This window comes from Cloeon dipterum, chromosome X (assembly GCF_949628265.1).
Source record: "Cloeon dipterum chromosome X, ieCloDipt1.1, whole genome shotgun sequence".
Lineage (NCBI taxonomy): Eukaryota > Metazoa > Arthropoda > Insecta > Ephemeroptera > Baetidae > Cloeon > Cloeon dipterum.
Genome location: NC_088790.1, coordinates 6,046,011 through 6,060,811, shown reverse-complemented (window position 1 = coordinate 6,060,811; position 14,801 = coordinate 6,046,011). Strand labels below are relative to the sequence as shown.

The window sequence follows — 14,801 nt, the reverse complement described above, 5'->3', positions numbered from 1 at the left end:
CAGGCGTGTTGTATATATGTCCACCCTGCACCAGCGATAATTCATTCTTGCTGGAGCACAATGCGTAATAAATATCACAGGAAAAGCGAGAATACACCACCCAGGGTGTGAAAAATTGGTATTGTTCTATGTCGTGCACAACAAATGCCGAGCTTTGATGACGTTTCCTGCGCAAAAATTACTTCTTCTGAAATTGGAATAAAATTTTCTAGTCGTATTAAAGAGGAGATTTAATCAAGTCAGCATTTCAGTCGTTCTAGCCTAAAGGAAAAATAAGCGTCTCTCTTTCCAAGAATTTCTACTAAATTAATTGCCTGTTTTTCGCAGTCTGTTATTCCTTGAGAAAATAGCTTACAATTAGAGACGCAAGCAAGAACTTGCGTCATCAATTTGGTGTTGTGGATTAATTATTTTAATCTAATCTGCCGTCTGTTGGCAGAGGGAAAACGCTCTCGCAGAAATGCAATTTTCGGAACAAGAGCGACGTCTTGCGCGAGTGTAATGTGTTTATTGTTTTTGCGAAACAGTCGTACCGACAGACTGGCGCAGATAAGATGGAACGTCGCTTTCGGTCTAAAGCCACAAATTCAGCAGTCTCCCTCTCTATCGCAGTTTGAGCCTTACGGACCAACTTTTTCGAGTTAGCTCTCTACCTGAAGCAGACAGCTCCAGTCGAAAAGTGAAGGCTGTGGAAACGTTTGGAAGACAAGCACGGGTATCATTCTCGCCGCCAGCAGGCAAACGTTCTCCAAATTTTTTCCTCGAGGGTTGCGCAAACAGCATGTGTTTCAAATTGAATTTTCTGTTTCCCTTTTGGGCATCCGGTTTCTGGTCTTTTATTCTTTAATTCTGCCTCCAACATCAAACATCAACTCAAAAAAATTACTGGTGGCTTTCAGGCTCCAATTAGATTTTTTTAAAGCTGATATATGACTGAAAACCGAGCAATTTTTACCAAAATTTAGAACGAACAACAAGCTCTTCTCTTCTCGGAAATTAGTTTATAATTTTTAGCTAATTTTAGAGCGGCTGTTTCACATAACCTGCGTTTGTATTTATTCATTTTTCTGTTTAAAACTGGCACGTTGACTCGTATTGTTACGACATTGTCAGGAGTGTCAAAGCAATAGGAGATATTTTAGCAGTTTGGGTGATAGGTCAGATAGGTGGTTAATTTAGTGACTCGAAATGCGCAAATAGCTCATCAAAGGGCTGGGAGAACTCACCTTTTGCTGGTTTTCACACCTTTCCAGCGGCATTTTGGACAAACATCTGGCGTTTTAATCAAAGAAAGCGGTACGAGGAGACAAAAAAATTGACCACGATTGGGCCCAAGCTACTCTACGGCCACTCGGGCCACTTGTACCATGTTTAAAAAAACGTAAAAATTCAATTTAGGGGTTAAAATATTATTGCAATGAAAATTTATACCAATTTTTAGTTTCATCCCTTGCAACTTTGTCGCAGGGAGGAATTTTTGGGCTACTTGAAAAACTATCAAAAGTTTGTTCAAAATTGAGCTCACAAAACATTTTCTAGAAAATATTTCAAAAGCACCTTTTGCTGTGCAGTTCCTGAATGCCACGAATGTCTGGGTTGAATGTTGAAAGGATGGAAACTTGCCGAACTAACAGCATTCGACCGATGTACAAACACTAAAAAGACTCTAGCGCACAAAAATTAATTTCAAGCAGCCCAAGGAGAAGGGAAATGAATAGCTTGCGCTGCTTCTTATTCTGCTGTCTGGCAAACAAACTTGTGGAGCGCCCGGCTCTCTCTCTCTTTCTCTTCTCGAGTTCTGAAATTACGGATTGATGATGAGATGTCTGCTGGCATCGCCTATCCGCCTCTGTGTATAAAAAGCTAGTGCAATATGCCGGGTGTTATCCTGCTCGCCCTTAATACCCCTTTCGTGTTCTTTGTGCGATGAATATTCGTCGAGGCTTTTTGCGATACACTTGTGTTTGTTTGCGCTGTTTGGACGAGCGCGAAAGGATGTGTGGTCGGGATTAGTGAGGGGCGTTCGTTCGTTCGTTCGCTTTTCTCTTTGTGCACTGGCCTTGGACTGAATGTATACGTACACATTGCATCGCACGCTGCTGGAAATAAACCTTGGCGTGCAAACACGCGCGCATTTTGCGTGGACACATTCCGCTACAAGAGTGCTTTCACTGCAGCTTTCGCGATAGCCGCAAGAATGATGCTTTTTTAATGCGCCACCTGATTTGTGAGTTTGCCGCGGCTATTATTTCATGCTGGACGGGCACGCTTTAAAGTGAAAAATATGGCAGCTTCAGCTGTGCACGTTGTAAAACGCTTTTCGGTGTACTCAGCTTGGCTCTTTCCTTATCAATTCTGCATTTTATGATTTCATGCTACAGAAAGAGCATCACCTATTAATAAAATATGAATTTTATGAGGTACCATCCCACAGAGATCAAACTTAACGAAATTAGTCGAATTTTTTCTGGTGTACGATTTCTAGATGTTAAAATCTCGAATTATGGAGACTTATTCTTCGACTGCAAAAGCTACCAGGCTAAGTGAAAAATATTGTACATGTTTTATATATTGACGTAATACATTAGGAGTCCGAATAAGGTTTCAGTAACTATGAGTGCTAAAGAAAAAATCTAGGCAAATTCGGATAGGGCTAACGAAATTTTCAATTTTATCATTTTTTGCACACAAAATTCTTCTCTCCGATAATCCGCAAAAGCCGTATGAAAATTGATTAGAATATTTACCAGCTAGTTGATTTAGTTGATGCAACCCGCAAGATAGGATAGCCTTTTTGACACTATGAAATTTAAATTTTTAATATTTATTGAAATGTAGACTTTTAAACCATAGAGACGTGGATTTAGTGAACCATAAATAACGGGAAATACTCTGTTAGCATATTGTCGTATATGTATTTATCAAACAATATCAAAACGGTAGCGAAAAATCACCAACATTTTCAGATTCAAACGTTTTAGCAAAACTTTACTCTCCGAAGACGAACATCACTAATAAATCTTTCGCTTTAATCCCACAAGCGCGCTCGAGAATTATTCAACAAGACAAAAGTCGACAACTTTCCCATTAAATTTTCCACGCGCGTGCCGCTTTTGTGTGCGAGGAGCGAGATTTGTTTCTCGTCATCTTCAGCGTCATTTGACTTGCCGTGAAGTAAAGTAGTGATGGTTCAGTGAGTTCGGCGACAAGGGTCTCACTGTGCACACGCATTATTTGGTACGTAATCGAAATACGCGAGTCTCCTGCGTGCGAATCGCGCGACAAGAAAGCCTCTTCGCTTCGACATTGCTCGCTGAGCCGCGAGTCTATTAAAAGGCCAATATATAAATAATCCGCGCGCGCACCGCGCTTTCTTCTGCTTCGCGAAAGATCGATTAACTCCTTGTCTTCATGAGAAATATTCGTTCCTGTAGCGATATAAATCATCCAAGGAAAAGAGGCAGCCAATGGAAAATAATATGCAACACTCCGGCAAGGGGTAATTATTTATGCGCTGAGCAATAGACTCGCTGCTTTTTGGCGGATTACTGCCGCCTTTCCTTCCGCGCGAGATAAAATATTCAAAGGCTGCATTTTATTGTTGGCTCATTTTCGTCGCCAAGAGAGAGTAGGCAAGCAATGAATGAATAAATGAGGCTGCAGCAAAGCTTCCAGCCTCGCGTGCATGCATAAAAGATACGTACACGCGCGCACGTCTAAAAAATGACTTGTGCGGGATGGGAAGATTTTCAAGATTAATGATCTGGCGACGCAGAGTCGGCATCAAAGTGGTATAACACTTTAAGCACATCAAAGTACGAGACGAAAGGGGGTCTGGAAAACGCGCATTGTCGCCGAGAAAAAGGGAAAGAAAGAGAAATACCCTCGGCGACGATGAAGCGTTCCATTGTTGTGTGTGCAACATAACTTCACTTCCGCCGCCGACTCTGCTGGAAATGAGTGAAAGTGAGAGCAGCCGGCTGAACGGGAAAAATAGCATGCAGTTCATCTACCACTATTTACTGTATATTTTGCGGTTGTGTCCTGTTTACTCTCTGGCGGCAGGTTTTTGCAGACAGCGTGAGGGTGCGTGGCGTTTGTTTGAATTTTGTGTGAGCGCACGTTCACTATGCGCTTTGATCTTTGCTGCGGCTATTTACTTTAGACATATATACGCGCGGGCTGAAACCACCCGTTGGCTCATGGCGTGTACGCACCGAATTTCCATTAAACGGAGTAAATTAACTTCTTCCGGCGTAAAAGGTGTTCAGCCGCGCGTGCTGGCGTTAAAGAAAAATGGGATGCTCGTCAAAAGCTGCGCAGCAATTCCAGGACATTCCGCCAGTCGAGCAACAACTTGCAGGTTCCCATCAAAATTATCGATTTTCTTTTATGTTTTTTTGCTATAGGAATATTTTATTTGCGGCAGTTTAGTGTTGATCCAAGAGAAAGCAAAATACATGCGCTTTTCTAACAATAATAAAACCTTGTTTTAATACCAGGGAGTTGAAATTCGTTCAAAGCAAATATAATTTTTAAGTATATTTAATTTTATCCAAATTCCTGGATTCAGTATTAAAGTTGATGGATACAGGGCAGTAATTTAAATTAATTTGAATTGTTGACTACAATAACCAGATGATCATTTAACTAAATAATATGTAAGATATATGTAATGATTAAATTAAGATTGAGTCACAACAGATAAATTATTTTCAATTATATCGTAAAATTAAACGGTTTATTGTCAATGATTTTTTGCTTGATTTTGATTCATCTTACGCGAATTTTGCTGTAAATTTCCCCATTAATAAAAAATCCTGATTTTCAATAGGAAGACATCAAATATTGGTGTCGACTTTCTCAGAAATTTAAACGTAAACCTGGGAAAGTTGTAACTCTTTCTAATCTTCAGAGCAAATATAAGGTAAAGATAAATTTGTTTTCAGAATTTTTCAGTACTTTAACTCGTTTTTGTTCGGAGTTTTAAACAAAAACTCTTCAAACTTTTGAAAGTGCCGACATGGCTGCCTGATTAATTTATTGGTTGGATGAGGATTAAACGGGTATGCAAATGAAAGGAAATTAATCGAGCAAAGTTATACCAAATATAATTAGAGTTCAGATTGGGGCTAACTACACGCCTGCTCTATCCATTGCATACTAAGCTGCTAAATTCGGTACACGTCACCTCTTCGTCGCCGTAGCACGCACCTTATCGCTAAGAAACTCTCAAGACAGGCTCCGAGGGTGAGATGAGTGGGAACGCAATTTCAACACATTAGACGCCATTAATTTAAGAGCTTCACGGGGCCGAGCGCCATTGTGGTGCTGATGAATGATAGCCACAAAAACGCCGACACAATCGCTGGAATTTGTTAATTAATTAATGCGAGTTGCAAACTCATCGAGCAAGATAATCGCTGTCGCTCCCTCTCGAAAATAACAACGCCACTCGACACACTGGGGCGATGTGATTAGGTGTGTGGGTATAATTATCGTGCATGCACAACACAGGTGATGACATCGCCCTCCGATATATAAATTACATTATAAGCGGTGCAGCTGATTCCCGGACATAATCCCGTGCGGCTAATCTCTATAAAATAACGCTGAATGGCGTATCGATGGACGCAACTAAATTGACAAAGGTATTCTGCATACCTGTTTAAACGAATGATTGCGTAGGCGGCATGCTCTCTGATTGACAAGAATTCTGTCGATTGTAAATGACAAATAACCGATGGCCTGCATTTTGAATGGTTGCAGCATGCAGCATGTGGGTTTGATTGCACCTTGTTACATACACGCAATCCAATTTGTGTTGTGAATGGGAGTAGCAAATAGCACAATCATCAAATGACCCCTTTGTAATTTGGGAGGTATGCGAAAGCTATGTGCTGGTTTGCACCTCTCTCTGATTTGGCTTCGTGCGATCAATTTGAAGCGGTTTAATCAAAGCTCTCGATGGACGTGGCACTTTGGCGGGCTGTTGCTTAATGTTGTCCGCTCCCTCCCTATTTTACTAAATTAGCGAAGCTTTCAGTAAGACATAAATTGTTAGTTGATTATGAAGTCTAAATAGCAATTAATTTGCCGTTTTTGAATACAAATTTTGAAAAATGCAAAAGGACTCAATTGAAACTAGCAACTGAGTGAGCAACCTGAATTATTAATAAGCTCTCTGGGTTTCAAATAAACGGAATCATATGAAACCAGTTTTTTTCTAATCTAAATATTGCGAATCATATTCGATTCTATGTTGATATTGAACAAACAGTATGAACCGGAATCCACATATTTGTACCAGATGAAATTAAATAGTGTGAAATACATGTGATGCGACGTTGCTCTTTGCTTGCATATCGCTTGAGTTGGCAATGGCTCGACTCGAATGACCATCATTATTTGACAATTAGTGACACAGTAACGCAAGCTCAAATTCCACTCAAATTTATGTTTGATTTCTAAATTATCTAGCTACAAAAATTGCGCCGAGTAAGTTGAAACTCACCATGTTTGCGAAATTAACACATCTAAGGAGAGAAACAAAACACGGAACCACAGAGTTGAATTAAATTCTCTCGCTTGCGGATACAACTAGATCAGGAATGCGGTAGAATTGCGTTTTGCAATTATATATAGTCTATTCTCCGATACATTAGCAGCATTGCGGACCACGATGCAGGAAAATTCGAGAGACAGAAAAGTCCGTTGGTGAACTCGATAGAGATTACCATAGAATTAGTGCAAAATTGCTCGATAAGAATCCTTTAATAAACACGGTTTTTCGTGCCTGCACACAGCAAATTGCCACGAGCAGAAGAGGCAGTTCGCTCGGTCTGGTGCTCCGCCGCTAGCGCGCTGAAACAAATCGCCGAACATTATGAGTGAAAAATAACGGCTATTAATATAAAAATTCCATCCCCTTGCGGACATGGCCACTGTATTAATATCCAAGCTACGCGAGATAAAAACATTTCACGGAGTCTCCGCTTCTATTTTCAGCACCGAGGAATCAAAATTTGTCAACCCAAGTTTGTTATTCGAACAAACTTACAATAAGGCGGCGGGAAACTCTCTCTTTCTCTGCCGTCTGTGGCACTTGTGCGCGCGAGCAGCTTTCGCCGGGCTGCTCCTGGGGTCACGCCGAGCGCTGTCTCATTAAAAACACTGTGTGTGTGCGCGCAAATGATGAAAAAGCTGTGGCTCGTAATGCTCCTCGGTGCGTGTGTCGCACGTCATGTGGAACATGCAAATTTTTCAGCCCTTTCCCTTTAGCACGATGCGGCAAAATCTTGTGCGCTTGTGCTGTCTGCTTACTGGCTGATGTGAACGCGGAGGCGGATGAAAACGCAGCCCAATTATATTCTGCCAAATTGTGTGCTTTTCCGACTGAGGATTTGTTTTATCGCGGACGCGAACGAGAAACGAGGTTTATTTAGCACTGAGTAAATTTGTTCTCATGCTGCCATCCCCGAACGGCCCATGGCGCAAAGAGTGAATTTATATATTTTCACTTCGCACCGCGTGTGCGCCTCTCTTCACCACCGAGCATGATTTTTTCAGCGGCAGCCAAGTTCGATGAACTGGAAATTACCACAGGTGTGCGCTTGTCACGCGTGGAAAATTTAATTTAATGTTGCCCAATCTGAGCGCGTGCGTTACATTTGTGAAAAACGTAAAATGTTTTGATTTCATTTCAAATGCGGCTGGTCGGCACCCCGAGGCAATTATTAATTCGCCCTTTGCAGGGCCTCTTAAATAACATATTAAGCGGTGGCCAGCAGCAAATGAACACACAATATTGTACTCGTGTGCAATCAGTTTCAACAGGGCACGGCCCGGCGTCCTCTCTCTCTCTCTATATATATATATGAATGGTCGAAAGCAATTTCGTGCATGCGATTCCCACTGGTCGTGTTTCAACATATTTGCGTTGAATTGAAAACAGAATGAGAGAGAGAGAGAGAGCCACGGCCAATACCCAACATGAATGAATTGTTTAATCACGCGTTGTGGAAATATTAATTCAGTGGAATGTTGGATTAACTCGCGTGCATATTGATGTGCATTGGCCTCGTGCCAGATGCCAGATGCGGGAAAATGCAATATTCTTAAGGCAATTGCGGGTGCCACTGGTTTCGTTGTTCATTGTTATTAGCACCACTCCAATTAACACCAAAGAGTTTAATTTGAAAAAAAAATAAATAACACACGTTTTTTTAATTTAAAAACAATGCATTGCAATAATGGATTAAAAAAACATCCAGTTCAATTATTTAAACTGAAAGCAAAGCAAACTGATTTTATGTATTTCTTTTCAAATAATAGAGAGGTCATTCTGGCCTGACCAATCTAACAGCTGTCACAACGAAACGATGAGCATTGCGCCAAGCCAAGACAGTTAAGGCCAGGCCGGATATCGAGCGTAGGAAAATTTGATGCTTACCTCAATCTAACGATGGTTGAGATAAAAAGTCGCTTTTGCGCCATATTACCACAGTCGTTCAAGCTCGGCCAAGTCTTTTGGCAAACGACCAATTGTGAAAAAGAAACGAAGGGCGAAGGTTATCGCTCGGTTTTATCACCATACAACGTGCAGTGAAACTCATGTGCAAAGTATTGTGCTGTAAATATCGTAAATATTTACGCTTCACTTACTTTTAGTTACGGAAAGCTGCAGTCTATTTAGCGTGCTTAAAATGTGTGAAACAAATTCTTAATAATGAAAGATAATGTGAATAAAATAAAGTAATTTGCTGTTTTTGATGAAACTGATAATTTTGCATTGCTATAGGAAAGGATTATTTTTTATTGCTTATTTTACTACTCTTTTGTCAACAGATTATTTCAGGCGTAGAGTATGCATTCCGTTCGGCAGCAATACAAAGCAGGTTGCAGCAATCATCTGACGGCTACGAGATAGAACTTGAGCAGCACCGTCGCGACTTTCCTGCCACCAGCCTGCCGACTTTTCGACTGTGTTTTGTTTGTTCTGTTGTGCTCAACACGGCGTCCTGCATGTGAATTGAAGTTTACAGAAAAAATTTCAAATCTGATTGGAAACTGAGCCAAATTACTTGATTTAAGCTATCTTCTCTAATTAGAATACATACAACTGTTCATCAGAAACGCAATCTATTGAAGGTAGGTTGAGTTAACATTGGTTTACGTTCAATCCCGCGTTAAATTATGTATATTTAGCGGCTAAAATTGACGATTTTTGCCGGCTTTTAGCGTAATGCATTATTTTACTATTACAATCATAATTAATTTGCCAGTGAGTTTCAGATATCTTTGCACAAAGTGGTAAGCATTTTAATTTCCTTTCAGGTGTGCCACACTTCAACCTTCTCGCCATGAATCTGAGCTGACGGGTATGACAACATTGATGATTTGGACCTGGCACAACCATAACCTTTTCATTACATAATGTTTCAACTTATTAATTAAATTATTACCGTGTCTCCTGATCAAGTACGCTTTTTCTTTTTCTAGGTGACTGAGCAGACGCCAAGATGTATTTGTACAACCTCACCCTGCAGAGGTCCACTGCGATCACCCATGCAGTCCATGGGAATTTCAGTGGCACCAAAAGCCAGGAGATCATGGTGTCCAGGGGCAAATCTCTGGAGCTCCTTCGACCTGATCCCAACACTGGCAAGGTTCACACTCTTATGTCCATGGAGGTCTTTGGCATCATTAGATCTCTGATGGCATTTCGTTTAACTGGAGGAACAAAAGGTGAAACTAAACAATATAATATCGTGATCAAAACTAACAGAAATTCAATCTGCAGACTACATTGTGGTTGGATCCGATTCAGGACGCATTGTCATTCTTGAGTACAACCCAGCCAAGAACGCACTGGAAAAAGTTCACCAGGAAACCTACGGAAAGAGTGGCTGCAGACGCATAGTACCAGGACAATACCTGGCAGTGGATCCCAAGGGCCGTGCGGTTATGATTGGCGCCATAGAGAAGCAAAAGCTTGTGTACATTTTGAACAGAGATGCCCAAGCTCACCTCACGATTTCCTCCCCGCTCGAGGCGCACAAAAGCAACACTTTTGTCTACCACATTGTCGGCGTGGACGTGGGTTTCGAAAATCCAATGTTTGCTTGTCTGGAAATTGATTATGAGGTCTAGAAATGATGCCACCGCTTCTGAATAAGTCAAATTAAACTATTTGGTTCCAGGAGGCAGACAGCGACCCTACCGGAGAAGCGGCGCAGAAAACCCAACAGACGCTCACTTTCTATGAATTGGATTTGGGATTGAACCACGTGGTGAGGAAGTACAGTGAACCCCTGGAGGAGCATGCCAATTTCCTCATCACAGTGCCTGGAGGCAATGATGGGCCAAGTGGAGTTTTAATTTGTTCTGAAAACTACCTGACCTATAAAAATTTCGGTGACCAGCACGATATTCGCTGTCCAATTCCTCGCAGAAGAGTAATTTAAAACCAAATGTTACAATTTTGATGGCTCATTATTTTTATTTTCTAGAATGACTTGGATGATCCTGAGAGAGGAATGATATTTGTCTGCTCTGCCACTCACAAAACCAAAACGATGTTCTTTTTCTTGGCGCAGACAGAGCAGGGTGACATCTTCAAAATCACCCTTGAAACTGATGAAGATGTGGTTACGGAAATCAAACTCAAATATTTTGACACCGTGCCAGTAGCTTCAGCCATGTGTGTTCTAAAAACCGGCTTCCTTTTCGTCGCCTCTGAGTTTGGAAACCAGTAAGATGGCCACTACCTTTTTTATTTCTTCCCTTAACTTAATAAAATGTTTAGCTACTTGTACCAAATCGCTCATCTTGGAGACGATGATGATGAGCCTGAGTTCAGCTCTGCTATGCCTCTTGAAGAGGGAGACACTTTCTTCTTTGCTCCACGTGCTTTGCGCAACCTGGTTCTTGTGGATGAAATGGAGGCCCTGTCGCCTATCTTGGCTTGCCAAGTCGCAGATTTGGGTTAGCTGCGTAAATTTTGTTCAAGCCTGATTTTTCTAAATTCAATTTAACGTAGCCAATGAAGACACGTCTCAGCTCTACATGCTCTGCGGACGCGGCCCAAGATCGTCTTTAAGAGTTCTTCGGCATGGATTGGAAGTGTCTGAAATGGCTGTTTCCGAGCTTCCCGGTAATCCCAACGCTGTGTGGACAGTTAAAAAGCGATTTGATGGTATGCATTTAAAATGCTAGAATGAACGAATTTGTGGTGACATTTAATATAAATTTGCAGAGGAGTTTGATGCGTACATCATCGTGTCATTCGTCAACGCTACCCTTGTCTTGAGCATTGGTGAGACTGTTGAAGAAGTGACAGACTCTGGTTTCCTAGGAACAACGCCAACACTTTCTTGCTCTGCTCTGGGTGATGATGCTCTAGTGCAGGTGATAAATTCGTTGCTACAAATAAGTTATAAAATAGTTCACGCAGAATACTCCTTAAAAATATCTCAAACGTTAAAACCAACAAATTTCCTGTCTTTTTTTAGGTCTACCCTGATGGAATTCGTCACATTCGTGCAGACAAACGTGTGAACGAATGGAAGGCTCCAGGAAAAAGAACAATCCAAAAGTGTGCAGTGAACCAGCGTCAGGTTGTGATCGCACTTACAGGAGGAGAAATCGTTTATTTTGAAATGGATGCTGTAATATTTTTAGTACGATAACTAAACTTTTATTAACAATTTTTCATCAGACTGGTCAACTGAACGAGTACACGGAGAGAAAAGAAATGCCTGCTGACATTGTTTGCATGGCCCTGGCGTCAGTGCCTCAAGGCGAACTGCGATCTCGCTTCTTGGCGGTCGGCCTTGCTGACAATACTGTGCGCATCATCTCGTTGGATCCATCTGATTGCCTGTCTCCGCTCAGCATGCAAGCCTTGCCAGCATCGGCTGAGTCGCTATGCATTGTGGAGATGGGAGGTCAAGAGGCAAACGACGAAGGCAACATTACGTCCGCGTCTAGGATGTTCCTCAACATCGGCCTGCACAACGGCGTGTTGCTGAGGACGGTTTTGGACTACGCCACTGGAGACCTGGCTGACACCAGGACTAGATATCTAGGATCCAGGCCTGTCAAGTTGTTCCGCGTCAAGATGCAGGGCAATGAAGCTGTGCTGGCCATTTCCAGCCGAACGTGGCTCAGCTACTACTATCAAAATAGGTTCCACCTGACACCGCTGTCTTACGAAATGCTGGAGTTTGCCTCTGGTTTCTCGTCGGAGCAGTGTCCAGAGGGCATTGTGGCTATTTCCACTAACACTCTGAGGATTTTGGCTCTGGAGAAGCTTGGAGCTATTTTCAACCAGGTAGGATTTTTTTAGGACTAAAGAGTTTGCTACAGAAGAGAAGTGTTAACTTTGAGAATCTATGTTTTATATTCAAATGATTTATTCTGTGTAAAGTAAACCGAATTTGATTTCAGTGGTTTATTTTTAATTGAACAGAATTTATTTATTTAGAGTTAAATTCTAAAAAATAAACGTATTTTACAATTTTTTGCTAAACCTTTTGTACTTAAATAATGGTGAACAATAATAGTCGTTTTCCTTCATATTTTCCTAATATATTATTCTCCAAAACACGTATTTATTCTCTGAAAATTTAAATTGTTATTTATTAATAAAGTTTTTTGGCTCAATTGTTGCATAAGTTGCTCTAGATAATTAATAGTAGTTATAAAAAGAAGAAAAATACAATGTGTTGTTCAAAACATTGTATCTTCATATTTTGTCAATGCATAGAAAGATATCTTGACAAATTTCTTACCTTCGCAGATTTCATTTCCCCTTGAGTACACTCCACGCCGTTTTGTTATTCACCCGGAGTCCAATCACCTGGTGATCATTGAGACTGACCACAACGCGTATACAGAAGACACCAAAAAACAACGGCGGATTCAAATGGCGCAGGAAATGCAGGAGGCTGCAGGCGAGGAAGAACAAGAGCTTGCGAAAGAGATGGCCGAGGCCTTCCTCAATGAAGACCTACCAGAAAGCTCGTTTGGAGCACCGAAAGCCGGCCCCGGCATGTGGGCTTCCGCTCTTCGCATCATGGATGCGGTGCAGGGAACCACTTATCAAATGCTCAGGCTAGAACAAAACGAAGCAGCTATGTGGTATGTGGTGTTATACTCTCTTATTTTTTTTTTAAGTTTTCATGACCGTCCCTTTTAGCGTGGCGCTGTTGAGATTCAACAACCAACCGGATGGCTCCCAGTTTGTCGTTATTGGCATTGCCAAGGACTTCCAACTGAATCCCAAAATAGTGGGAGGCGGATTCCTCTACACATACAAGTAATTTCAACCAGAATTTCTCATGACTGTATGAGCACTAACAACTTTGTAACTTAGGGTCAACCTGGATTGCACAGAAGTAACGCTGATGCACAAAACCCCTGTGGAGGATATCCCATATGCCATTTGCGCATTCCAGGGTAGAATTCTGGTTGGCGTCGGCAAAATGCTGCGTTTGTATGATCTTGGCAAGAAGAAGTTGCTGCGAAAGTGCGAGAACAAAGTGAGCATTTTTTCAACCAGTTGCGATTTAATCTTAAATTAATTTTAAACCAATCCAGCATATTCCCAACATGATAGTAAATATCCAATCCATTGGCCACCGGATTTACGTGAGTGACGTCCAGGAGAGTGTTTACAGCGTCAGGTACAAACGCTCAGAAAATCAACTGATCATCTTTGCTGATGACACCTACCCTCGCTGGGTTACTTGCACTGCGGTGCTAGATTACGACACCGTAGCAATTGCAGACAAATTTGGCAATATTGCTGTGGTATGTTCTGATTAAATCTCAATATTTTGTTACTATTAGATTATTGGATTCTAGACACGACTGGCACCCAGTGTGTCTGACGAGGTGGAAGATGATCCCACTGGAAACAAGGCTCTTTGGGACAGAGGTCTCTTGTCAGGAGCATCACAGAAATCCGATGTAATTTGCAATTTCCACATAGGCGAAGTTATCACTTCTCTACAGGTAACATTTTTCTGTGTTTGCATTAAAGGTATTAATTTTTTTCCTATGTCTATTAGAAAACCACTTTGATCCCTGGTGGTTCTGAGGCTCTCATGTACGCGACCCTCTCAGGGACGATTGGAGTCCTTGTTCCTTTCACATCACACGAAGACCATGATTTCTTCCAGCACTTGGAGATGCACATGCGCTCTGAGTATCCACCAATCTGCGGCAGAGACCACCTTTCTTACAGGTCCTACTATTTCCCAGTCAAGGTGAGTTGATAAAAACAAAAATTAAGAAATGCCTGGTGACTGATCGTCGTTGTTTACAGAACGTCATCGATGGAGATCTGTGTGAGCAGTACAACTCGATTGATTTGGGTAAGCAGAAGCAAATTGCCGAAGAACTGGACCGTGTTCCAAGTGAAGTGTCCAAAAAGTTGGAGGATATTCGCACGAGATATGCTTTTTAAATTTTGTATTTCCTGTGCACGACTTATGTATATTATTATTTTGCTATTGTTTTAAATCAATTAAAATAATTGAAGTGGACATGTTTACTGTTTCATGCATTTTAAGCCAATACATGTGCTGATTAAAATTAAGTAGATCATGACATGAAATTTGTTTCATCAGATTCAATGAGCCATTAGTATTATGAGATATTCATTCTGTTAAATGAATATTTTCTATACGTTTTTAACTTGTTAGTAGATTTGATAAGATTTCAACGAGGGTTATGTATTGAAAATAGCGACACGGGCCTCGGAATTTTCTTCATAATATAATTATGTAGTCTAG

The 14,801-nt window shown here is 41.3% G+C and overlaps 1 protein-coding gene across 2 annotated transcripts; it reads left to right on the top strand.

Annotated features, from left to right (window-relative positions):
* Window positions 1-8,990: 8,990 nt before the first annotated feature.
* Sf3b3 (splicing factor 3b subunit 3) lies at window positions 8,991-14,552 on the top strand. 2 transcript variants are annotated; one of them, XM_065492435.1, is made up of 18 exons: window positions 8,991-9,150; window positions 9,337-9,380; window positions 9,502-9,747; window positions 9,803-10,146; window positions 10,203-10,457; window positions 10,512-10,753; window positions 10,808-10,986; window positions 11,042-11,197; window positions 11,258-11,409; window positions 11,514-11,669; window positions 11,720-12,334; window positions 12,803-13,143; window positions 13,202-13,321; window positions 13,379-13,544; window positions 13,603-13,815; window positions 13,870-14,019; window positions 14,076-14,273; window positions 14,333-14,552. In XM_065492435.1, the coding sequence occupies exons 3-18, from the start codon at window positions 9,522-9,524 to the stop codon at window positions 14,471-14,473; spliced, it is 3,654 nt and encodes a 1,217-aa protein (XP_065348507.1). In that variant the 5' UTR covers window positions 8,991-9,150; window positions 9,337-9,380; window positions 9,502-9,521; the 3' UTR covers window positions 14,474-14,552. The 2 variants fall into 2 exon arrangements, with proteins under 2 accessions (XP_065348507.1, XP_065348508.1); XM_065492436.1 differs by lacking the exon at window positions 9,337-9,380.
* The last annotated feature ends 249 nt before the right edge of the window (window positions 14,553-14,801 follow it).